The 24,457-nt window shown below is 34.0% G+C and overlaps 4 protein-coding genes across 6 annotated transcripts; 3 read left to right on the top strand and 1 right to left on the bottom strand.

Annotated features, from left to right (window-relative positions):
- The first annotated feature begins 1,938 nt into the window (after positions 1-1,938).
- On the top strand, positions 1,939-8,069 carry LOC137832076 (ferric reduction oxidase 7, chloroplastic). The gene is made up of 9 exons (XM_068640058.2): positions 1,939-2,512; positions 2,596-2,689; positions 2,914-3,114; positions 3,425-3,659; positions 5,570-5,897; positions 5,990-6,242; positions 6,356-6,611; positions 6,720-7,152; positions 7,599-8,069. The coding sequence occupies exons 1-9, from the start codon at positions 2,278-2,280 to the stop codon at positions 7,766-7,768; spliced, it is 2,205 nt and encodes a 734-aa protein (XP_068496159.2). The 5' UTR covers positions 1,939-2,277; the 3' UTR covers positions 7,769-8,069.
- A 2,210-nt stretch (positions 8,070-10,279) lies between these two features.
- On the top strand, positions 10,280-14,185 carry GH9A1 (glycosyl hydrolase 9A1). Its single transcript, XM_068640070.1, has 6 exons — positions 10,280-11,088; positions 11,193-11,506; positions 11,890-12,351; positions 12,919-13,054; positions 13,155-13,327; positions 13,446-14,185. The coding sequence occupies exons 1-6, from the start codon at positions 10,716-10,718 to the stop codon at positions 13,845-13,847; spliced, it is 1,860 nt and encodes a 619-aa protein (XP_068496171.1). The 5' UTR covers positions 10,280-10,715; the 3' UTR covers positions 13,848-14,185.
- A 389-nt stretch (positions 14,186-14,574) lies between these two features.
- Positions 14,575-19,434, top strand: LOC137832085 (MLO-like protein 13). Of its 2 annotated transcripts, XM_068640072.2 has the most exons (14): positions 14,575-14,947; positions 15,113-15,170; positions 15,608-15,828; positions 15,957-16,073; positions 16,189-16,237; positions 16,333-16,406; positions 17,341-17,415; positions 17,518-17,606; positions 17,709-17,758; positions 17,838-17,878; positions 18,307-18,513; positions 18,602-18,669; positions 18,799-18,859; positions 18,997-19,434. In XM_068640072.2, exons 1-14 carry the CDS (start codon positions 14,828-14,830, stop codon positions 19,189-19,191), a joined length of 1,425 nt encoding a protein of 474 aa, XP_068496173.1. In that variant the 5' UTR covers positions 14,575-14,827; the 3' UTR covers positions 19,192-19,434. The 2 variants fall into 2 exon arrangements, with proteins under 2 accessions (XP_068496173.1, XP_090159876.1); XM_090303750.1 differs by lacking the exon at positions 15,608-15,828 and having other exon boundaries at positions 14,870-14,947.
- Positions 19,435-20,199: 765 nt separating this feature from the next.
- LOC137832086 (SNARE associated Golgi protein family) lies at positions 20,200-24,176 on the bottom strand. 2 transcript variants are annotated; one of them, XM_068640073.2, is made up of 5 exons: positions 23,956-24,176; positions 22,467-22,733; positions 21,472-21,708; positions 21,170-21,387; positions 20,200-20,643 (listed from the first exon to the last, which is right to left on the bottom strand). In XM_068640073.2, exons 2-5 carry the CDS (start codon positions 22,716-22,718, stop codon positions 20,415-20,417), a joined length of 936 nt encoding a protein of 311 aa, XP_068496174.1. In that variant the 5' UTR covers positions 22,719-22,733; positions 23,956-24,176; the 3' UTR covers positions 20,200-20,414. The 2 variants fall into 2 exon arrangements, with proteins under 2 accessions (XP_068496174.1, XP_090159877.1); XM_090303751.1 differs by lacking the exon at positions 23,956-24,176 and adding an exon at positions 23,666-23,724.
- Positions 24,177-24,457: the final 281 nt, after the last annotated feature.

A 24,457-nucleotide genomic window follows, 5' to 3' on the forward strand; every position in this document is an offset into this window, starting at 1 on the left:
AATAATAGGTTAAATTAAAACAACAGTGACTATATATGCATAAGCTATTACATGTAATAATATTTTTTTAAAATTGTATTAAAAATCTAGGTTTAGAATAAATATTCTTTATATATATATTACCAATTAGTAACATGTTATAGGAAAGAGATATTAATTATTAAAAATGATTAATTTATAAATTTTGTGTGGATGAAACTTTAAATGAGTCGTAATACAAGATAATACTTGTGCAAAGAAATGAAAATTAGCATGAGTATCTTTGTTATTAGAAATAAAACTTTAATAATTTTAGATTAAAAGTATTGACTAAAAAAGATGTTTTAAATTAGATTCTTTTAAATTGAATTGAGTAATATGAGATGTTTATAATGTTTTTTCATCTTAAAAGTAAATTAATATAATTTGTACTACACAACATCAAAACCATTTGTGTGGTCATTCGGTCTCAACAGAACTATGTGAAGTTAATTAAGAAATTTGACTTTCCAACACGATGAATTTATAATGAAAATTAATTATAATCAAAACTATCGATGATTTCTTGAATAAGGTCAATCAAATATTAGTCTTCATGAATTTAAATAATCCTTAAAATAAGAAAATATAAATATTAAAGGTTATGATTCTTCAATTATAATAATTATAATCTATACATATGTACCATTAAATTGAGTGTGTCTTTCAACCTATACTTTGTCTATTGTCTTATCGAAGAATCCAGAGATTAAAGATAACAAAGATCTTGATAAAGAAAATATGACAATGTAAAAATATAATTTAATAATTATTTCTTCAAAAAATATAAAATTGATACTTTTATGACTTGAAATTGTGACATATATCCTTTGTGGAAGAAAAAAATAGAGATGTAGAAGAAGACGCGTGGAAATATTGGGTACACAAAGCAACAAGTGGATCTCATGCTCCCACTCTCATTCTTTCAGCTGTCATTTTCTCATTATGTCTTTTTCTTCTTTATTTCTAGCCTCTCACAAATAATAAAACACACAATATTTTTCATTTTCGTAATTAATTCTTAATTCACTGCAATTATGAGGTGACAGAAATAAGGTTGAAAATTCTGATTCTGTGTGTGCAATTCTGAGACAAGGGGGTTTCCTCTTACCAGTACACAACCAAAATGGGAGTTTTGGTTTTCCACTCTAGTCAAATATTTTAAGCCATCATTTACTTTATTACTTTTTGGTTCAAAAGTTATTTTTGACACTAAATACAAAAAATATCTTTTCACTGCAAGCACTTTAAAAAACTATACACTATTTTCAATTAATTGTTTTATTAATAATACCTTAGAAAATTACATAGAATGTCCTGACCTTGAAAAAAAGTATAAATCATATTGTAAATTGATCTCTTATTTTTTTTATAATACATTTTTTATATATAACTAAATATTATGGATGATATGAGAATAACTCATATAACCCGATAAATTTAACTAATATTTATTAGAATATATTCTTATATTATATTATAAAATGAATTTTAGTTTAATTTTTCACAAAATTTATAAAAATGAGATTTAACATAATGTAAACTCTAAGTTGACTTAATATTTAGTAAATATGATATATTTACCTTAATCTTATTAAATATTGAATAAAAATAACAATACTATGTTATACTATATTTAAAAGATATATTTGAAGTCATAAAAAGTCAAAACATATCACATTTTAATCAAGTTGTTCTTCAGTTTCTTACTACTCAATTTTAAATAATCTTCACGGCACATGAACATAAAATACAAATAACACAAAAGTTAAGACATCATAATTAAAAAAATAAAATAGTAATTTTAAACAACTCCATTTGAGGCTCAAACGCATGGTCCTACAGAGAAAAAAAGCAAGTGTGTGTGTCGGTGATGATGTTGATGCTGATGACCTGAAATTTGATGTCTCGTCTTGTTCCCTTCTTAATTATGGTTCATTACTTTTGTTCAAGGCACCAACACCTCTCTTCAATCCGTTATTGTAATAGTAATGTGAGTAATCTACAATTCAACTCCACCACATATGTTCCAGCTCAATTATGTACTCTAATCTATTATCCTTGTCCTCGGTTCAAAAAAATCATTTGGGTGGCTCTAATTGCTCCAAAAAACAGTTTAATGGGTTCCACACAAAAAGTTTGTCTTCATTTCCACTTCAAGCTAGTATTTTTAAGTGGCACTGGGACTCAAGAAGCTGCAACTAATTGTATTATTGCATAGTGGGGAATACCCTGTACGAGGAGGAAGAATTTGTGTCTATGGAGAAAAACAATGTTGACTACAGTCCTTTGCTTTCTCCTCGTGGTGATGAAACTGCAAGCAAGACAGTTTCATCTTCTCTTGTTTCAGCTACTAAATGGACTCTCAAGTTTTTTATCTGCGTGATCTTTGTGTTGTGGACAGCTTTTATCTTTTTTCAACCTGCAAAGCCTGTGAAGAACATGTTTTCAAAATGGAATGAATTCAGCCGTAACACTCCTTTTGGAGTCACAGGTTAGTTTATCTTTTTTTTTTTAACTTGTTTTCACCTTGTGTGTGGCGTGAGTTCAAAGCTAACCATGTGTTTTGTTTTGCAGGAAGCATTTTTGTGGTGTTCACTGCCCCATTTCTCATAATTGCATTTCTTGCCATTGCACACCTAAATCTTACCGGGGAGGATCAGCTTCAAGGGTATGTGATTTCTTAAAACGTTTCTATCTTTGTAATGAATTTCTTCATCACCATAAGAAGATTCTAAATGTGGTCACAGTTCTGTCATATCCTTGCTATTTTGGAAAATTGTGGCACAATGAGATCGGATGCAGTTGCAGTTACTTTTTTATGATGTGAATGAAATTGCAATTTTTTTTAAAACCTTGGTTTAAGTATATGTTGTACTTCTTTTTTTATTGCAGGAATAAGAGTTCCAAACATCCAAGGTTCCGCCTATGGACATTTCCTGTGCTTATCAAAGGACCATTTGGGGTTGTTTCTGCCACAGAGTTCACTGGGATTGTCCTCTTTTTGCTGTATGTTTTCTGGGCTACCTATGCTTATACTGTGGATGCCCTTGGAAGTATCCCGGAATCTGATCGGACATCCTTTAGAGCCAAGAGGTACACCAGTCTTGTGCCATTCATTTATCCTAAGTATTTGGATTCTGCAGAATGAGTTTTTTAATGAAATGAGAAATGCTAGTAACACATTCTTATTAGTTGAAATTGATTTGAAATCATTAAAACTTGTGGGTTTCGTTTCATATTTAATGATTAGTTTTGGTAGTTTTCGATAAATTTCTATAAAGACTGACATCCTTGAAAATTAAATTTTGGAACATGCATTTTTTGTTTAGAAATTGTACGATGTTCTTGTAGTAGATTTAACATGATAAAGCTGATTTTCCTGATTTACTTGATTCTTTTTCAGCATGTTCATGATGGAAATTATGGGACTTCGATCAGGCGCTATTGGATTAATGTGTTTGGCTTTCCTATTTGTCCCAATTTCAAGGGGATCTGTTCTTCTCCGCTATATAGATATACCTTTTGAACATGCCACAAGATATCATGTATGGCTGGGACACTTGACAATGGTGATTTTTACTATCCATGGACTTCTCTATGTTGTTGCTTGGGCAATGGATGGCCGCCTTGTACAAGAAGTGAGTCCTCTTTACTATATTTCTTTTCTGATGACAGTTTATACTCACTGAATCTGAATGTAAAGAAAACACAAAAGTGTTCCTTTTCAACTCCCTTTGTGTTCTGTTTGTCCATTTACATTTTTGGTATAGAAAGTATGATATAGTTCTTGATTGCTGAATGGATTTGATTTTAATGAGCTGATGTAAATGAAACATTGAATGCTTTGAACATTGCCCAATTGTTTTTAAAGAAAAGAAAAAGAACACTAAGCATTAATGATACATTCTTGCAAACTAATATTGGCTATCAATGGTTAATTTTCTACTGAATTGATAATCTTGAATTATCTATTTACTTTTGTGATTTTCATTTTTTACTTTTTATCAAAAGAGAACCTTCCAAACTGACAAGTATTTAGTTCTCATGCAATACAATTCGTATAACATGTACTTTGTGAATTGTATTTTTAATTACACATTTAAATCCTTAATTTATAATCATTCAAAGTATAATATAGAAAAACATAATGGTACCCCAATTTTCAATTGTATATATTTCCCTAATTGCTAAGATCAAATCATCTTTTACGTTTCTCCTCAAGTTGGAGCATGTATGTCATGAGTCAAGTTTGTTACAAATGTGGTCAATAAGGGAGCTCTTTAGGGATTTAGTGAGCATGTTTGCAAGTTGGTCACTGGAGTTGTGATTTCTTCAAAGAACACCTCTCTCACAAAACGACAATCAATTTCTCTGTGTTTAGTCCGCTCATGGAAGACACAGTTTGATGCAATGTGAATGACAACTTCATTGTCAGTCGAGTATCCTGTGTATCTCCAAATTATAACTAGTGGAGAAGTTGTTTAAGCCATGTAATCTCGCATGCAGTTGTTGCCATAGTGCACTACTCAGCTTCAAAACTGGATCTAGCAACTGTTTCCACTTTTGCTCCTCCAAGAAATCAAGTTCCCACCAATGAGAAGACAATATCTAGAAGTGGGTCTCCTATCTGATGGTAATCGCAGAATGACAAACCGAACTCAAGCAAAACCAACTTGAAACAACTAAACCAAGCACAAGGAGATTGCTTCAAGCATTGTCCGTGCTACAGACAAGAAGTGAGTCACTACAGACTATAAAACTTGGTAGTTGATCCATATCCTTTCTTCGTATAACTCACCATACAAAAAGGCATTTTTTGATGGACAACAAGTGAATAGGCCAATGGCAGATGGTGGTCATGGCAAGAAAAAAGGCAAACAAAGGTGATTTTTTAGTGGTGGTGGGAGATGGTTGTGACTTTGATGGTTTTTGAACTTCGGATAAAGGAGGGTTCAATGATGGTGAATGGAAGCAGCCACATGAACAGTTCTACATTCTTCCAAAGGGATCTTATCTTGACTCACAAGTCATCCAACTTTAATGGGTTTTGCCCCTTAGAAAAAATAATTCTTCCATGTAAACTAAGGAAAATAAACTAAGTATTGACCTTCATAGCTGTTTTGTATTTAGGTTTATCAACTCCAGGTGCAGAGTTATATCATAACACAAGCCATTGAACACCTTGTCTTATTCTTTTATTTTGCTTATGCCTTACCAAGATGTTTATAATGCTATTATTTTTTCCTCTTAGGTTTGGTAGTTGTTGATTAGTGAAGTGACATCTTTTATTTCTTTATGCGTGATCTTTTTATTGGGATAGATTTGAACTTATGACCTCCCACAACCCATCAGCCCCTGACCAGTGTAGCCCATGCCTAATTGAGGCTTAATGAATGAGTTTTTGGTTGGTCTCAAGTGTCTTGTATTTAGAGTAAAATTATGGTTTATAAACATTAAAATCTAATTTTACTTCAATAGTTCAAGCTTTAGCTCGAATACATTGGCATAATCAAAGTTATTTTAGTACCTAATTTGGTTCCCTTTGCAGTTATTACAATGGAAAGATATTGGTATAGCCAATCTCCCAGGAGTAATTAGCCTTCTAGCTGGTTTGTTAATGTGGGTAACCTCTCTTCCTGGAGTGCGAACATGGAACTTTGAGCTGTTCTTCTACACCCATCAATTATATGTAGTCTTTGTTGTCTTTTTGGCGTTGCATGTTGGTGACTTTATTTTCACTATGGCTGCTGGTGGAATATTTCTCTTTCTGCTTGATCGGTTTCTGAGGTTCTGCCAATCACGAAGGAGAGTTACTGTAATCTCATCAAGATGCCTTCCATGTGGCACTGTGGAATTGGTTCTGTCAAAACCTCAAAGTAATTATATACTTATCATAGTATTTCTTCTGTGCACATAATTTGTTACCATAACCAGTTCACTGACAAAAAACCTTTTTAAAATGTTGTAGATTTAAGGTACAATGCTCTAAGTTTCATTTTCGTTCAAGTCCGGGAACTATCATGGCTGCAGTGGCATCCATTCAGTGTTTCTTCTAGCCCTTTGGATGGAAAACATCACCTTGCTGTTCTCATAAAGGTTCTTGGCAAATGGACTGAGAAGTTGAGACAAAGGATTACTGATATTGATGCACAAAAAGATTTATCAGTCATAACAACTTCAGTGGAGGGACCATATGGGCATGAAGTACCATACCATTTAATGTAAGTGGTTACATGCCAATTCTTTTTGTGCGGCACTCATAATAAATGATAGAAACCATGATTTAGTCCGTATTCCTTAGTTTGCATATAATGATTGGCCATTTTGTTCTTAGGTACGAAAATCTTATATTAGTGGCTGGTGGTATTGGACTTTCACCCTTCCTTGCTATATTGAGTGACATTCTCCACCGTGTTAGGGAGGGGAAACCCTGTCAACCGAGAAATATTTTACTTGTTTGGGCAGTGAAAAATTCAAGCGAGCTTCCACTTCTCTCAACCATTGACATGGAAACAATTTGTCCATCCTTTTCAGACAATGTAAACATTGATATTCGTATTTATGTCACTCGAGAATCAGATCCTCCATTGGTGAGTCTACATTTCTTTACACAAATTTGTACTTTCTTCTGATGGTGCCTTGTTATCATTTACACAATTTTTTTTCACTAAATTGTATTTGATTTCTATTATCTGCAGGAAGAGGGGTACACTTACAAACCAATAAAATCTTCATTCTGCCCTATGGCTAGTGATTATGGCATGTCTGTTTTGGTTGGTACAGGAGACAATTTTTGGTCTGGACTTTATGTCATCTCATCTACAGTTGGCTTTGTGACATTGCTGGCTTTGTTGTATGGTTACTACATAACCCCATTTCACATAGATATATGGTGGTACAAGGGACTACTATATGTTATCTGCATGGTTGCAAGTGTTGTAATCTTCGGTGGTTCAGTGGTTGTATTGTGGCACAATTGGGAAAAGAAAAGTCAATTGAAAGATAAGTCTAATAATGTAAAGGTTGATGATAAGATTCATCAAAATGGCTCTTTGGCTCCCAAGGATCTAAGTCAAGTCAGTATTGAAAAGTCAACTATCATTAGTTATGGTTCCAGGCCAGACTTCAAAGGTATGTCTTTATGAGGATAATTTTTCAACAAAACTAAGATGTGTTGTTGTATGATCTAAATTAAAGTTTCATCTGGATAATCATTGTATTATTGAAGTGAAACTCTAAATCTAACCAGCACCACCAATAGTAGAAGTAGTAATGTATTAAAATTTGTCCTGATTCTTTTAATGTTATTGAATAACAATTTTAAAACATGAAAGAACTGTTAGTGTAGTCAAGTTTACATGATGCATTCAGATACATATATTGTTTCTTCACATTACATGCGTCTTTGCTTTGGCGTTTGAAGCCTCGAATCTATCTTTCGAATGTGAAAAATTGAAGCTGCTAAAAGGTGTTTCAGCTTAGATGCGGATCACAAATTCACATTTGACTTGATTTTATCTGAAGTCAAATAAAATATGCACTACCTATAATTACTAATCTGGATACATGCTTTGCAGAAATTTATGAATCAATGTCAGAAAAGTGGGGCCTTGTTGATGTTGGTGTCATAGTTTGTGGCCCTTCAACACTTCAGACAAGTGTAGCTGAAGAAATCCGGTCACACAGCATGACTAGACAACGCCATCATCCCATCTTCCATTTCCACAGCCACAGCTTTGATCTCTAGCTCTCCAAAAGAAAGATGAAAGACATATACATACATACATATATATATATATATATATATATAATATGAATGTTGTATATAGCAGGAATCCAATTCTACAACCCTTTTAAGGTGCTATCAGAAGGATTCTAATTATGTATGTATGTATGTATTATCACTAGGGATGTCTATATGCAATTTCAGGGATGATATAATGTGAATGCTCAGTTTTCTGTGGCTTCTTTCTATCTCATCTCTTAGAAGTGTAAATTACTGGATCAGAGCATACCGTAAATGAGAAGCAAATACTATTTTAATGTAATTTTCAATTGTAGGTGACTATAATTTTTGGTACTGTATTTAATTTCACCTAACTATCATTCTGTGATAAAAATACACATCAACAGATTAGGCGTACCGAACCTCTGATTTATCAGTATTTTTTTAATAATAAAACAACAACGAATTAGGAATTATTGTAGCTAATAAAATATGAAAGCATCTCTGCAAGTTTCATTGGTTGCACTTAATAAAAGATGGCACGTCATTGTTTTCACAGAAGATGACATATCATCATAAATGAATGATTATTCCTGCCATTTCCTTTAAGTAGTTATGATAAAAGTGTTGATACGTTTACAACTCTCCGTCAAATTATAACGAAAAGATAAATAAATTTATGATAAAACGTGAACCATGAAGAGATGTACCAATTTTAAAGTGATTACATTTATAAACTAACATATTTTATTGTATAGTTATAAACTAACATATTGTATTGTATAGTTGTGAAAGTAACTTTTCTTATATGATAAATAACTAGTGTAATGTTAAAATAGTTTTTAAAAAGTTGAAAACTGAAATTTAGTATATAAGAATAAATGAATAAGATGTGTTAACTTAGTTAATGCAAGTTGTGCAAACTAAAAAGATAAAGCAGATTGTAAAAGGTAACCACCAGAGACTTATCTTCATGTAATGAGATGGTTGTAAAATGTAAAGTAATGTATGAATTGATGTGTAGTTGCATGGTCGTATTCTTCCAAGTGCTTCATCATTGCTTTGAAGACAAGCATTATAGGGTGCTTTTTTGGTGTGGAGTTTCCACTTTCTACACATTTGCCTCTGCACTCTCCACCTATTACGTCACTCAACACTTTCGTCAAACATCTCGCTTTCATTTTTCTCATTACCATTGCATGCATGAATTCGATCTACAGAAAAATAAAACCAAAAAAACGCGTTTATCAATCAAAATATTTTTCTAGCTCAAACAATTGCGGAGATTCAGAGGTCAAAGTTAGAATAAACATGCCATTTTTTTTGTCATTTCTACATTTAAATATCACTGAAGTGTTATCTTTTTAATATTTTTTTTTGAAGTATTACGCTAAAAGATACGAATATGCATGAAATATAAAATTTAATCGTTACATATTTTTTCTCTCCCACCTAATCAAATACTTAATTACTTAGAATTACTTAAAATTGTGAATAAAAATTGAGTAATGGTAAAGTTATGACAGCAGAGGTAGAACGCTATAAAGAAAATGGTAAAAGAATTACGTAAAGCAACACCAAAAGAATATTAGCAGACCAAACATGAATAATAGTTTCCTTCTTGCTTGCCCCCACCTCAACAACCACCGTTTGTATCTCTATAGATAAAGTATACAATACAATACACAGGTTTATTGGAATGATTCCATAAAATTCGTACATTCCTCTTAAATGGTTCGTACATTCCTCTTAAATGGTGTGTCGGTGTCGAATATTCGTATTGGACATTGATACTAGTATGACATTTATAAGACACATATCCGTGAAGTGTCAAATTCAAACAGTATTTGTTGAATTTTTTACAATTCTAGTACAGCCCTAGCACAATTTTAAAAAGAAAAAATACATTAATTTTCTAAAAACTCAAACTTATTGTATAAATTTTTATTATGATTAAAGAAATAAGAAATAAATCCTTGTGAACCAGATTAGAAAGACATCTTTATGCTCCAAAAAATAATTTGGAACATATTTATGCACATAAATCTTTATTGTCAATTTATATAATTCATAATTATATAATATATAAATTTGTGCCCGTGTCCTACATTTTAGAGATTATACTTATCTTTATGTTGGTGTCTGTATAGAGTGATACTGAAATTAAATTCTTTTAATCAATTTTTCTTCTTCTTCATTATGGTGGATTATTGCATTGGAGTATTAATATGTATCATAATTTCTTCCTGTGTCGGCAAACAAACCACCATTTTTTTAATTTAGTTTTAAATTCCATAAGCAACATGCTAATCATAAATTAGTACTTTGCTGTTGATTGGGATCGTAATTGGCATGAGAACAACACAACCATGATGTTTTTATATTGCACTAATTGGATTGGGTAGGTATCAATGCACGTGACACATTCCCTTGGCCTCAAAACCCTACCAATTTTCTTTTCCAATAAAATATATTTAAATTTTATTTTGAATTGAACCTTATTGAAATAAAATTGAATTGAATGAGTTGGATTTGCGGACAGACTGTCAGCGTCGGCGGTGGACACGTCACTGTCTCTAACCTAATCAAAATCAAAAGAAAAATAAAAAATAAAATAAAAAGAAAAACGAAAGCAAAATCCCAACCCATAATTAACAACCAATAATAATAACAATTTTTATGTATTAAAAGAGAAGCACCGTCACTACCAGCCACGTTTCAAGAAAAATAATGAAATAATAACGTTGGAGTTTTTGGGGGTGTTAATAATTGTTAGAGGGTGATGATGAATAATTATTAAAAAAAGATTCCGGAAAATAAAAAAGAAGAAAAGAAAAGATATATATATATAAAAAAAAGAAAGAAAGAAGAAGGAAGAGTCTACTAATACTAAGCAGAGGCAAAGCAAAGGGAAAGAGTGTGTTGTGTCGGTGGCGTTGTTGGACTCAAGAAAACAGAAAAAGCGATAATGTACGGTAGAGATCCCTGGGGTGGTCCGTTGGAGATCAATGCCACGGACTCCGCCACGGAGGAGGACCGCAGCCGGAACCTGCAGGACCTCGACAGGGCGGCGCTGTCGCGGCCCTTGGACGAGACGCAGCAGAGTTGGCTCCTCGGCCCTGGCGAACAGAAGAAGAAGAAGTATGTAGATCTTGGCTGCATCATCGTCAGCCGCAAGATCTTCGTATGGACTGTCGGCACGGTTCTCTTCGCCGCATTCCTCGCCGGATTCATCGCGCTCATTGTCAACACCATCCCTCGCCACCACCACAAACACCCGCCTCCCGACAACTACACCCTTGCTCTCCACAAGGCCCTTATGTTCTTCAACGCCCAGCGATGTAAACAACTAAGATTCCGCATCGTCTGATCATGTTCGTGCCGTCGTTTTTTTAGTGCGTATATTCTAACTTGTCTGAACTTCTTGTGTTTGTTGCTGTTGCAGCCGGGAAATTGCCGAAGCATAACAATGTCTCTTGGAGGGGGAACTCCGGTATGCAAGATGGGAAGTCTTCTGATACGTCTTCTGCGATTAAGGATCTGGTGGGTGGGTTCTATGATGCCGGGGATGCTATCAAGTTTAACTTTCCTGCTTCGTTTTCCATTACTATGTTGAGTTGGAGTGTGATTGAGTACAGCGCAAAGTACGAGGCTGCTGGAGAGCTTGATCATGTTAAGGAGATCATCAAGTGGGGTACTGATTATTTTCTCAAGAGTTTCAATAGTACTGCTGACACCATCACCACCCTTGCTGCTCAGGTATCTAACCACACCCCTTTTTCTGTGTTTTGCTTCATTCTTGATTTCTCGTGTTAAGTCATTTGCTTCATAAGTTTCGTTCTGGTAGGAGTATGGTATGGAGCATGGTTTTAAATCCTTGATATTGTGGGAAATTGTATTCAAGTATTGTGGATCCATACTTTAGAGTGGATCGAGGATTTGAATTGTGGCCGAAGTCACGCGTTTGTTGCATCTCGCAATTCTCGGTATTGCGGGAGATTGCAGATAAATGTGGTTGATGCAGCTGCAATTTTGAATTGTTTGAGAAGATGAGTTGGGTTGATGGACTGGAATTTTATTGTGGGGTGTGGAGTATGGAATAGGATGTGTGCCAATTATTGTTTTTTGTGCTTGTTTGACAGGTTGGGGTAGGAAATACTGCGGATGGGAGTACAACTCCCAACGATCACTATTGCTGGATGCGTCCGGAGGACATGGACTATGAGCGCCCTGTGACGGAATGCCACAGTTGTTCAGATCTTGCCGCTGAGATGGCTGCTGCCTTGGCTTCTGCTTCCATTGTTTTCAAGGACAACAAGGCCTATTCCAAGAAACTGGTGCATGGTGCAACCACGCTCTTCAAGTTTTCGAGGGATCAGAGAGGCAGGTACAGTGCTGGGAGTTCGGAGGCTTCAATATTTTATAACTCAACCAGTTACTGGGATGAGTATGTTTGGGGAGGCGCTTGGATGTACTTTGCAACTGGAAATTCGTCATACCTAAAGCTTGCTACTGCTCCTGGCCTGGCCAAGCATGCTGGTGCTTTCTGGGGAGGCTCTGATTATGGGGTACTCAGCTGGGATAACAAACTTGCTGGTGCTCAGGTAATTTTGTAGGGATTCTGTGTTATATGAACTTGCTGGTGCTCATGAATATTATGCTCTAGTTGTCTTGGTTTGTCATTTGGAAACTAGATTAACATCAAGAAACAGCAGCTAGAAGTAAAAGTCATGAAGAATTAGATATGTTGAATTTCTAAGTTTTTTTGTTCACTTTTTCATTTTTAAAGAAAAGATTAACAATAATTGTCTTATAGTTGTGGTGTTTATGATGGATCCTGTATGTGGTTTTCAATACTTTGTCCTTTAGCAGCAAAAATGAGTTCTTAATTAGATGTCTGGCTAATCATTCCTAATCTTAACTATATTTGGTACGATTGCTACTAATCTTCGAATATTTACCTTTGTATGTGTCATGAGTTCTGCCAAATACTTTTCTTAGTTCAGATCTTCATGTTAGCTTTAATCCTGTCTCATGTATGTTGTCTTTCCATTCTGTCTCATGTATGTTGTCTTTCCCTTGCACGTGTGGTCTTTGTATCATCCATTACCTTGCAGACTTTGGCAATTTTTGTGAAATTTTATTTGATTGATTTGATCTTTCGTAATTAGGTACTTCTGAGTCGTTTGAGGTTGTTCTTGAGTCCTGGCTATCCATATGAGGAAATTTTGAGGACCTTTCACAATCAGACAAGCATAATCATGTGCTCTTATCTACCGGTTTTCACAAGCTTTAATAGAACCAAAGGTAACAATTCTTACTTCAAACCTTTCAACCAGGCACATCAGAACTCATGACTTAATGATTACTATTCTGTGATGTAAATGTTGGCATTTTGTGCACTCAGGTGGCTTGATTCAATTAAACCATGGTAGGCCTCAGCCTCTGCAATATGTTGTCAATGCCGCCTTTTTGGCTGCCCTATATAGTGATTATCTTGATGCTGCTGATACACCTGGATGGTATTGTGGACCTAATTTCTTTTCAACTGATGTGCTCCGAAACTTCGCCAAGACCCAGGTATGTGGTATTCTTCTCCTTTGAGATAGTAATTTATGGGATCCAAATCCCTCATATTATTAATATCACTATGAGGTGCCTGCATTAAGTTTCTTTTCCTTTGTGGGTGTTTTTTCAGATTGATTACATTCTTGGAAAAAATCCGAGGAAAATGAGCTATATTGTGGGTTTTGGTAATCATTATCCAAAACATGTCCACCATAGAGGTGCATCTATTCCAAAGAACAAGGTCAAGTATAACTGTAAAGGTGGATGGAAATGGAGGGATTCTTCCAAGCCAAACCCAAATACACTTGTTGGTGCCATGGTCGCTGGTCCTGACAAGCATGATGGCTTCCGTGATGTTCGGTCAAACTACAATTACACAGAGCCAACTCTTGCTGGAAATGCTGGTTTAGTTGCGGCACTGGTGGCATTATCAGGCGACAAGAGCACATCAATTGACAAAAATACCATTTTCTCTGCTGTTCCCCCTATGTTTCCCACGCCACCACCACCTCCAGCGCCGTGGAAACCATAAATGCACCATGCCATTGGTTATTTCTTTCCAGCCAGTACCCCTGATGATTTGAGTGACCTGTCGTTTAGTATCAACTGGAAGATCAAGGTAATTTTGCAGAGAAAAGCTTGGAGAAATGGAATGGAGTTTGGCCTAGTGAATATACAGCTGCCTGGGGCCAATGATTGATCCAAGATTAAGAACTGATAGTGGTACTTGAGAGTGTCTCTTTAATTTTTTGTGATACACATAGTATATATGTATCTAAATCAAATCAAAATCTTGTATTCTTTAAACATAAACTGAACAGCTTGTAATTGTTTGACAGTTTCATCTAATGCCTTCACAGTTTTTCTCAATATTTGTCTTCCATCGTTTATTCTTTTCTTTTTTTTCAATAAGCTGGGTTATTTTTTCTTCTTTCTATTTTGTAAGGGAGCCATTAAGCTGTTCTAAAAGGCTCTACTAGTGGATCTACCCATGCACAATCAATAATTTTAACTGCTAGAAACCTTCCTCTTAAATAGCCGTGCCTTTTGTGTGCATGTACTTCGAACACTATTAAGAGACAACGACACCGAAAAAGAGAAACAAGTGGCACACTATTCAATCGTATGATTTTGACAGCACTACATTTCCTTTGTGCTCCATGGTACTGCACTTTCTCCGCAAAACACAAAAAACAACGTTACACTTCAAAATGTACTTTCGATTCTTTTTTGGCATCGTAATGTGATTTTGCAAGGTTGTGAACAACTATCTTTATTGGTAAATCTTGCACGCTACTCCGTGACCAGCACTTTGAATCTGGTTCCACCTTTTATGCATGCCAACTTCATTTATTTGTCTTGATACCTTGATAAGTTGGGAAACATTCCTTGCTTGCTGTGACTTACATCAGTTCTGCACTATGCAGAATATCCTTACCTTCACTACCATCATTTTCAAGCCCAAATATATATTGAACAGAAAGGGTTGTTTTGGTAACGAAAGAGTAAAACATGGCAGAAGAACTGAACGACTCTCTGGAATATACACCAACATGGATTGTTGCGGTTGTTTGCTCCATAATTGTTTTCATCTCTCTTTGTGTTGAACGTGCCCTTCACAAACTCGGAAAGGTAAACTCACATCTCTCAATTCACATTTCTTCTGGCCTAGTCGATTTCTCAACCATTTTTCTGTTTAAGGGAGTTGTGCTATTCTTGTTGCGTAATTATTTTCTTTTTGGTATGTCTTAATTACTTTCGTTCGTGATGGGTGGTTTGTTTGGTTCGATGTTACAGTACCTAAGGAGCAAAAATCAGAATGAATTGTATGAAGTCTTAACAAAATTGGAAGAAGGTAATTTCTTGAGTTTCAATTTGATTCACTCTCAAACACAAAAAGCTTTTCGGTATTATGATATGTTGGCACATCTTACAATTTTTATTGGCATTTTTATCTGTAAAGAACATTATTATGATTTTGAAGTGGTAAATGTTTCAATTAGCATTGCCCCAATCCTTCCTACAAATCACTGAATCAATGGTGACACTAGTGTAATCCAGTTCCTCAAAAATAAAATCATTCAAATACCGGATTGAGTCTTGTAAATGAAGAAAGTAAATACAAGTAACGATTGCATTTTTTAATTGAACTACACAATATGTGTTCTAAATCCTATTGAGTACAAAACATTTGCGTCACATCTATTGAGCAATGCGATTCTTCTATAAATATCCAATGTAATATGTAATTCTTTAGCCTGATCAGTGTGTAATCTATGTTTTTTTCACCAGAATTGATGCTTTTAGGGTTCATTTCCCTCTTATTAACCGTCTTTCAAGGTTTAATAAGCGACATTTGCATCTCACCAAACCTTGCAACCCAAATGCTTCCATGCAAAAGGCCTCATAGGTCTTCACAAGGTTCAGAGCATTATCAGATATACTATGATTCTATAATAAACAGAAGAAGGCTTTTTTCTACTGGTTCTGGTTCAGATCATTGTACACATAAGGTTGTTACCAATGTTACTGAAACAAAAAATTGGAATTCTGTAAAGCTGGAAAGATCACAAAATAACATTTTCATATACAAACAAACTACTTGATTCATATCTATAATCCATACCTTTCTCCTACGCAGGGGAAGGTTCCACTGTTATCATTGGAATCTTTACATCAGCTTCACATTTTTATTTTTGTATTGGCCGTTGTACATGCAATATTCTGTGTCACAACAATGCTTCTTGGAGGTGCAAAGGTAATATAATGAGTTGGTGATATGATATTCCTTGAAGTTGATATTTTCTTAGTAAGAGTTGTCTTGTTCAACCATGATTTGCAGCATACCAATGTTTAATATTTACATGGTGTAGATACGGGAATGGAAGGCCTGGGAGGATTATTATGGAGACCACAGAGAAGGTTCAAATTATACTTTGAATCTAAAATTCAGATGATCATATAAGAAAACTATTTTTTTTGTCTCTTCAGATTCTAACTTCCTAACTCAAACGCAGTAATAGATACCCATGAGTTCTTCAAAACACGTGATCGAGGACATTGGAGAAAAGCAGCTGTGATTAGCTGGCTGGTAAGTCTTCAGAACCTTCCTCAATCTCTTCTATCTTTAACCTTAGGATGAACAAAATTGGAATTGTAAACTTCTAACAGTTCCTAATAGAAGTAGTACTTTTAGAGTTTGATAAGAATGTTCTAATATGTTTATTATAAAACTCAACCAATTTGCATCAAAGTGAGAATGTTAAACTAATTACGAAATTTTATATGTATTCCATGGTTATTGTATGAATTATCAGTTTTATACTTCTAATCAATTAGAGATCACTGTTATAACTTTTAGAATCTGTTTGTGTGGGAAAAAAATTTAATGGAGGAGAGAGCATGTGACCTTTTTCTTGTTTGGTTCACAAAGGGAAAAAGAGATTTTAAAAATTAATTTACTTTATAATACCTTATAATTTTGGACAGAAAAAGAAATATTTTTGTCACTACACTTAAAATGCTTTAAATCATCTCTTCTTAAATATTGGAGGGTAGTAAAAATAGGGTGTTTAGGGATTTTGCTCCCCTCCATTTCCCTCTAATAAAACATTATTGATAATCATTGTAAAAATCAATAAATATATCATATGGTAGTTGTGATAAGTTAGTGATTTGAGACTGTAAAATGTTTTTGTTATGCATGTGTAAATTTGTTTTACACAACTTATTTTCTTGTCATATTGGGATAATGTTAAAAAAAATATGGATGCTGTTAAATAGTAAAGAAACCACTAACTTTAAAAGAAAAAATATGTGTATCTTTATGGTCAATAGTAATATTTTATTATAAAGGAATAAATTATCGAGATAAAGTTTTTAGAATAAAGGAAAAAAAAGTATGGAAACAAACTATGTGAATCATTCATCTTTGTCTTTATTAAATTGAATTATGCGTCAAAAGTCAAATTACAAAATTGAGAAGAATACTTATTTAAAATTATAGTTTGTGTTTGTTTTGGCAGATATCATTCTTCAAGCAATTTCATGGCTCTGTTACAAAGTATGACTACTATGCACTTCGGCATGGATTTGTCAAGGTTAAGATCTAGTGATGCTATATATTGTTAATCATTTGGAGAATAATAACCATTTCATCACATGCACATAAAATGAATTATGATACTTCTAACATTTTACAGAAACACTACCCAGATAATCCCACATATAATTTTCATAATTACATGCTGGGGACACTTGAAGAAGACTTCAAAAGAGTTGTAGGTATAAGGTAAGAGTTCAAACAAGTTCTTCTCATCTATTTCAGTTCATTGCAAGAAAAATTGCCTTGTAAAAAGCCAAATGTTCTTGATTTTTCTACCTATTACTGTAGCTGGTACCTGTGGGTCTTTGTTGTGCTGTTTTTGCTGTTGAACATTGGAGGTAAATACTTAATTAAGATCCTCTTATTCAATTGAAAATAAATACTTAAAGTTTTATATCTTATGAGTTTACTATGCAGGATGGCACACTTATTTCTGGTTAGCCTTTTTACCATTGATAGTAAGTGACTTGCATTCTTTACAATGGTTTTGTTGACATTACAAATAAACCATCGATTTCATCTTTAAAATATTACCCTCTCTCAAATGATTCTTAAAGTAAAAATGTTAGGTATCTTGTACTCACATTGTGAAGACATTCTATTTAGGAGAAAATCTCAGGTTCAATTCCTTTTGTGTGTGTAAACTTATCAGGTTAACAACAGTCATTGTGATGACTCAGTGAGCAAGGAAAAAACCCATAATAGGAACAAAAAAAGTATAATACATCAACTTAGAGACTAAACTGATGGATATTCAATAGTTTAGAAATTACTTAGGAGAGAGGGTGATACTTTGGGAATCAAATTGATGATTTGTTTTTAGCATTACCAATTAAGACTGATATGTTGGTATGATAAGGTTATACTAAGCTTGCTTGTGAAACAGCTTCTGCTTCTGGTGGGGGCAAAGTTGGAGCACATAATCGCTCGTTTGTATCAGGATTCAATAGGCGTATTGGGAAGAGAAGATGACAATTCAATGAAGCCATCAGATGAATATTTTTGGTTTACCAGCCCACCCCTAGTCCTCCACTTACTTCACTTCATTTTGTTTCAAAACTCTTTTGAGATTGCATTTTTCTTCTGGATTTGGGTGAGTGTTTCATCCATAAGCTTTCCTTTTCATATCTCAGTCATTTTAATAAAATAATTTGTCTATCTCTTAATTATTCCCTATGCAGTGCACATATGGATTTGATTCATGCATTATGGAGAAAGTAACCTACGTTATCCCAAGACTTATAATGGGGTAATATTCTCTTTTAATGTGAAAGTAGAAAATCATAACTCAAATACTTTTGCTCAAGCTATATACTTTGCCAAAGAGAAACATGTGCTATGTTCCAATCTCACTGCTTAAAGGTAATTTGTCATGCAGTGTAATTGTTCAAGTGCTTTGCAGTTATAGCACCTTGCCTTTGTACACTATTGTGACTCAGGTAATTGAATAATCTAAGGACATATTTCTCCATTGGATTCATAAAAACTAGTTTGAAAGTAGCATATAAGGTTTTATCAAATCAAAAACTCTAACGTGTTTTTCTTCTTTATTTTAATCTCCTCAAAATGAGAGCAGATGGGTAGCAAGATCAAGAGTCAGAAGTCGCCTCCAAGTGACCCCCTCAAAACACCGCATTCCAACTACATGATAAAAGAATCAACCCAAATTGATGAACAAGCAATAATCATGGTGGAAGATGCAACATCTTCAATTGAGCTTCCACACATTGTCCATCTTCCCTTCGAGAAACCTAATACATCTAACAATTAATGAATAGACAATCACTTTATTCCTGAAAGTGTTTGACACTGTCACATTAGTATCTTGCAGATTAAAAAACAGATGAGTTCCTGAAATGTGAATTAAATCTTTAAATTTAGCTGACACGATTTTATGAATTTTTTGGATTAATATGACTATTGATGTACATTTCCAAAACTTTTCTTTGCTTCAATTCAAGAACTAATGTGACAGTGTCTTACAATTTCAGAATCCTAATGATGTTTTACTCAATATATATTCTTCATCAATTATTCACTAGCACGAATGCATCTTGATTGTTACAAAATTTGAAGTGTCAATACAACATTACTAAATGGTTTTAATAATGATTTTATCATAAAATATACTATAATGTGGTTCTTAATTCTTGTTAGAATGAATACATCATGATTGTAAAGGGTTTAACTGCATTCTTGAACATCACATTTCTATTTAATTAAGAAGTAAATTATCTATTAAATGAAGGTGTAGCACTTTAATTAATTAATTAATTTGACCATCAATTGATCAGATCATAAAACTAAAAATAATCCTGTGTAGATGAACAAATGGTCGATTTTAACAATTGTTTTTCTATTTACACCCCTTTCTGGCTCTTTGCCGAAACTATCCTTATTTTCACCCTTTCAGTCCTTCTTGTGCACACTTCTCATTTCTCTCTCTTCTGCAAGGTCATCTTAGACCATGTCATTCATTTTTTTTTTTCACATATCTTACAAAAGAGTTTCTGTTGTATTGTTTAGATAAATTAAAAATTAAGACAAAAAAATAAAATATTTTATACCAATTAAATTTAAATTAACCCCAAAAAAATACACTTTCACTATTCTTTCCCTTCACATAATAGTATGCAGACAATAGTATAATACTTCACCCAAACTAGCACATCCCATCCCATCCCTGCTTAGAAGGATGTTATTTCTAAATTAAAGATACACTCTTTGGTTTAATTTACACTAAATATTAATATTTAATAAAATCTTAAGAATAAATACGTGGTTAATTGCATATTTAATATAATAAAAAAATGGTAATAGAGCTTCTTTCCAATTTATTATGTCTACCCGATTGGTGCATTTGCAGACTTTTCTATCCTACATGCTCATTTCAATAACCAATAAAATGCCTAAGAGGGAGGGTGAAAAGCACTATGGTGAATGTAGTCCTAAACCAAATTTTAGATACATAAATATACACTACCATATTTTATTTCAATGGGAACCCTTCTCCATCTCAAGACTACCACTCCCTGATACAGAGGCAGCTTCCTCATTGGCCTCTGCAATCTTGAGTTCATTAAGAGTTCTTTTTGCATAAACAGTGAAGGCAATGGTGGTAACAACAGCAACGATGAAAGAAATTATGTTGTACACGATTTCCACAGTTGTCAATTGGTGCTTCCCGTACTGTGCGTCTGCCAAGGTCTTTAGTAATCGACCACTGCTCAAAATTGACCACCATTAACAAATGAGGAAAATATAGATTTATTAATGAAGATTGATAAAGAAAACAAGTTATGGATTCAGTCATATCGAGATCAATGAGGTAATATTTTATTCACATAGTCATATATGTCTGTTCTCAAACAAACTTCAGAAAGTTTGACTTTGACCATCTTTTGCCCTTCGAGGGATTGTCTGTCAAGACATGGAAATATCTCAATTTTTAAACAAGGAAAACTTATTCATAAATTAATTTTAGCTTATGAGAGAGATTTCTTCTTGTCTCCATCTATAATAAGTTTTTTTTTAAGGAAAAAATTTATCTAAAGAGGGAAAACGTAACTCTTTTTCCAACCTTTATCATCTGGGAACACAGGTCGAGAGGGCCTTCAATTAAGAAAACACTTTAAAATTATATCTGTAAGTATTTTTAAAAAATGACTCTACTCCTGTTGTAAAATTCTTGAGCTACACCCCTGCCACCATCCAAACATAGCATAAAGGAGAAATACGAAAGCACAAACCTGTAGATGTAAATGAAAGCTTCTGGCACCATTCCTGCTATTGATCCACATAAGTACGGCCAAAACCTCATATTCGTCACAACTACAGCATAATTGAAAATGGTGTACGGAAAGGGTGAAACTCTGAACAGAGCAACTACTTGAAATTGATGGAACCAACTCCCTTCCCCAGCAAGTCTAATCAATGCGGCATTCTTGGGCCATCTCTTTAACCATTGCTGAACCATTTATAAATAAAGAGCATAAACAGAAAACCAACATCAATCTAGACTTGTGGTCACTTGAGAAACAAAATGACTTACATGGATGCGGTCACGGAAAACTAGTCCAATTAAGTAAGGGAGGACCATCCCAATGGTTGTTCCAACCATTATTATAACAAAGCCAAGGCCATAACCAAAAATCATCCCAGCCAACCACATGGAAGGGCCAGAAGGGATAAAAAATACTGGGAATAAAGCCAGAGAAGCAACAAGTACAAGGGCAAGAACTGGACGGCCAAAAGTGGTCGCTTCCCACTCCATGATTGGGTAAATTATCTGCAATAGAAAATTTAGTAAGACGTAGGTTTAAAATATGAATTAACAGCAACCATGTGGAGTGTAAGCTATTCCACAAGAATTAAAATATTGAGTCTAAGCTTGTTCATAGGCAATACCAAAAAATATCAATATGCAATTCCCAAACCACTTTCAAATTTATGACCGCAAGATTTTATGGCATGGCATGATACTCACAAGGTCTATAAAACGACTGCAAACTAGGTTTAAAGAAACAGAGGGAGGGATGAGGAAGAAGTATTTCTGAACACAGTAAGTGCAGAAAGCGGCTTTGTTCTTTCTCTTAATATAAATTTTCTCACACTAGCATTCACAGCATGAACTAGAACTACAATATTGATTGAACTCCTCTAATAGTTTTCATCACGTTGGATAAAAACATACACTGATGCCATATAACTTTTGTGAAGAAGGAAAGGGCACAAAAAACTTATAGTTCTATTAATCTAATAGGCAACAGTAACCAAATACATAAGGATGCCATGTGGAATGCAAAGGAAAATGCCAATTTTCAAATACCATTGTCATATAAAATAAAACATTTTGGTTGAAAAAATTAGGAGCCTGAAAGTGCACAGGAATGACATAGTTATCAATATAAAATAAATCCATGAGAGTCAAACAACATGTTATAGATTAATTTCTGAATAGGAATTGAAAAGCCCACATTCCCAGAGAACGCACATCAAGAAAATAAATTCTGGTTACCAGAACAATTGTAAAGCAAGAGGAAGTACCTTTTCAAAAGTAAATGGCACTCCCCATTTCACTATAACAAGACCAAGTACAACAATGACAAAGCACCAGAAAAAGGTTTTCATCCACCACCTGAAAGATCTAATTCTCGATACTGCTACAGGCTGTAGTATTTCATTTTCAACGGTCCTCGGTTCATCAGATATGGCAAGTCTAACATATTCACTATTCCCCCTCACATGACTTGAGATTGCATGTTTTTCCAACTCCTTTGATGATTCTGGTGTCATCATTGTGATGCCAGAGGACTAGAAACAAAAGCACAACAGAAGCATGAAGCCGAGATTGATTCAAAATACAAAGTGAATACCCTAAATACTTAAATCAAGTAAGAACAATAATATGTCATAAGCAAAATCTATGTATAAACTAAGACTAGAGATTATCTAGCAGAATTACTTCCATTAACATTCACATTGTATGACAACAGAGAATAGAGAGATAATAGCAAAAAATTAAAACAAGGGTGCTTCAAAAGATAATTAACATGACTTCTATTTGTATGCAGGTGAAGAATTATGTATGACTCTGAAAAGAGTTGGAATTGTCAATTTCCAGAAATATAACAGGGTATACTCCTGTTTGTAGACATAACAAGAAAAACAGAAGCAAAACAAAGTAAGCAAGCTATAGGAGTTACTTGTATTAATAAATTTCCATTCATACTATGTGCACAAAAATTGCACAATACTAAATGAGTCAAAAATTATGTAGAGATCGCAATGCTGCCTCACTACATATATCGAGTTAAAATCTGACACTATTACAGTGTAAGATACTGCATATAAAGGCAGCCGCCACAGAATTTTAACCCAAAAAAAACAAGTTGGGATACTAGTCAGAAGCTATATAATATCCTAAGCAAAGCAGAAGCCATACATGATATTTGACTGATTGGAAAAATATCAACGACTGCAAACAGCCCTAAAAGAGTTATTCTCCTTTCTCTAGCTCATTTTGTTTGTCATAGATGATATTTACCCTCACAGCCAACAAGAGCCCTAAAGCACTAATTCAATTTCCTTCTATTCTAAGAACTAACCAACAAAAAAGAAGAGTTCAGAGCCCTAAATATTCCAACACCAAGCTGGGTCCCTTTCTATTATAAAAACCCAAGACAATTTTTTTCTGATGAAGAAGACTTTCCATAATCAAATAAGCAATAACCAATGGCACTCACCTCCCTAATCACCTGAGAGGTTCAAAGTGTTGAAGCCAAATTTTCTCAATCTAGAGATAGGTTTAAATGAACTAACTAAGCCACTCCCTTTAAGCATCAAACATCCATAACATAACTCCAATTAACTTTTTCCCTTCATTAAATTGCAAAAATTTAAAACTCCAAGGCGCCTCCCTCTTAAATGACCGCAATAAATGAAAGCAACAATTTTATCATTTCCCCTTTTATTCGCTAAGATTTTTAAATGACACAAAGCAAAATAAAATATTCTTGGAAACTGCGAAACTCACCAGCAAGAAGAAGAAGGAGAAGAATCAGAGTGTTGTAGTAATCAGCTAAGAGTAAAGGACAGGTCCCAAATTAACCTCGGCAGAGCTTGGCCGTCGGAAGGAATCGGCGACCATCGGGTACGGCGGAAGACGGAAGAAGTTGAACGCGGAAGCCAAGAAAAAGCGAAGTTTGGAGTTCACGGATGTTTCATTTTCAAACTTCAAACAAGGCACCTTCTTCTTCTTCTTATATTTTTATTTCTAACTTTTATTTTATTTTTTATTATTATTTTGAGAAGAAAGGAAGATATTAGGAATTTACATATTACAATAATGCAACAATTGTCTTATGAAATTTTAAACAATTTAATTTTCATGCCACTTTTAATGCAATATATTTTACATTATTAACTAACTGGTTATTTAACTAAGAGAATTCTAGATTATTAGTATGTTTCATTACATTTTAAAATTTATTATGGATTAACATATGAAAAAATCTTATGCTGTTGATATTGTAATT

Source organism: Phaseolus vulgaris, chromosome 6, assembly GCF_051622355.1.
Source record: "Phaseolus vulgaris cultivar YP4 chromosome 6, ASM5162235v1, whole genome shotgun sequence".
Classification (NCBI taxonomy): domain Eukaryota; kingdom Viridiplantae; phylum Streptophyta; class Magnoliopsida; order Fabales; family Fabaceae; genus Phaseolus; species Phaseolus vulgaris.

What these genes read in the sequence shown, in the direction of transcription:
- LOC137832076 (XM_068640058.2), top strand. Translation starts at nt 2,278, where the DNA reads ATGGAGAAAAACAATGTTGACTACAGTCCTTTGCTTTCTCCTCGTGGT. An exon ending in ACATCCTTTAGAGCCAAGAG is followed by an intron (nt 3,115 to 3,424) that starts GTACACCAGTCT and finishes ATTCTTTTTCAG; the next exon opens with CATGTTCATGATGGAAATTA. An exon ending in GAAGTACCATACCATTTAAT is followed by an intron (nt 6,243 to 6,355) that starts GTAAGTGGTTAC and finishes TTTTGTTCTTAG; the next exon opens with GTACGAAAATCTTATATTAG.
- GH9A1 (XM_068640070.1), top strand. Translation starts at nt 10,716, where the DNA reads ATGTACGGTAGAGATCCCTGGGGTGGTCCGTTGGAGATCAATGCCACG. An exon ending in TCACCACCCTTGCTGCTCAG is followed by an intron (nt 11,507 to 11,889) that starts GTATCTAACCAC and finishes CTTGTTTGACAG; the next exon opens with GTTGGGGTAGGAAATACTGC. An exon ending in ACAAACTTGCTGGTGCTCAG is followed by an intron (nt 12,352 to 12,918) that starts GTAATTTTGTAG and finishes TTTCGTAATTAG; the next exon opens with GTACTTCTGAGTCGTTTGAG.
- LOC137832085 (XM_068640072.2), top strand. Translation starts at nt 14,828, where the DNA reads ATGGCAGAAGAACTGAACGACTCTCTGGAATATACACCAACATGGATT. An exon ending in AAAAGAGTTGTAGGTATAAG is followed by an intron (nt 17,607 to 17,708) that starts GTAAGAGTTCAA and finishes CTATTACTGTAG; the next exon opens with CTGGTACCTGTGGGTCTTTG. An exon ending in CATTTTTCTTCTGGATTTGG is followed by an intron (nt 18,514 to 18,601) that starts GTGAGTGTTTCA and finishes TTCCCTATGCAG; the next exon opens with TGCACATATGGATTTGATTC.
- LOC137832086 (XM_068640073.2), bottom strand. Translation starts at nt 22,718, where the DNA reads ATGATGACACCAGAATCATCAAAGGAGTTGGAAAAACATGCAATCTCA. An exon ending in TGCCATTTACTTTTGAAAAG is followed by an intron (nt 21,709 to 22,466) that starts GTACTTCCTCTT and finishes TTTCTATTGCAG; the next exon opens with ATAATTTACCCAATCATGGA. An exon ending in TTTTCCGTGACCGCATCCAT is followed by an intron (nt 21,388 to 21,471) that starts GTAAGTCATTTT and finishes TAAATGGTTCAG; the next exon opens with CAATGGTTAAAGAGATGGCC.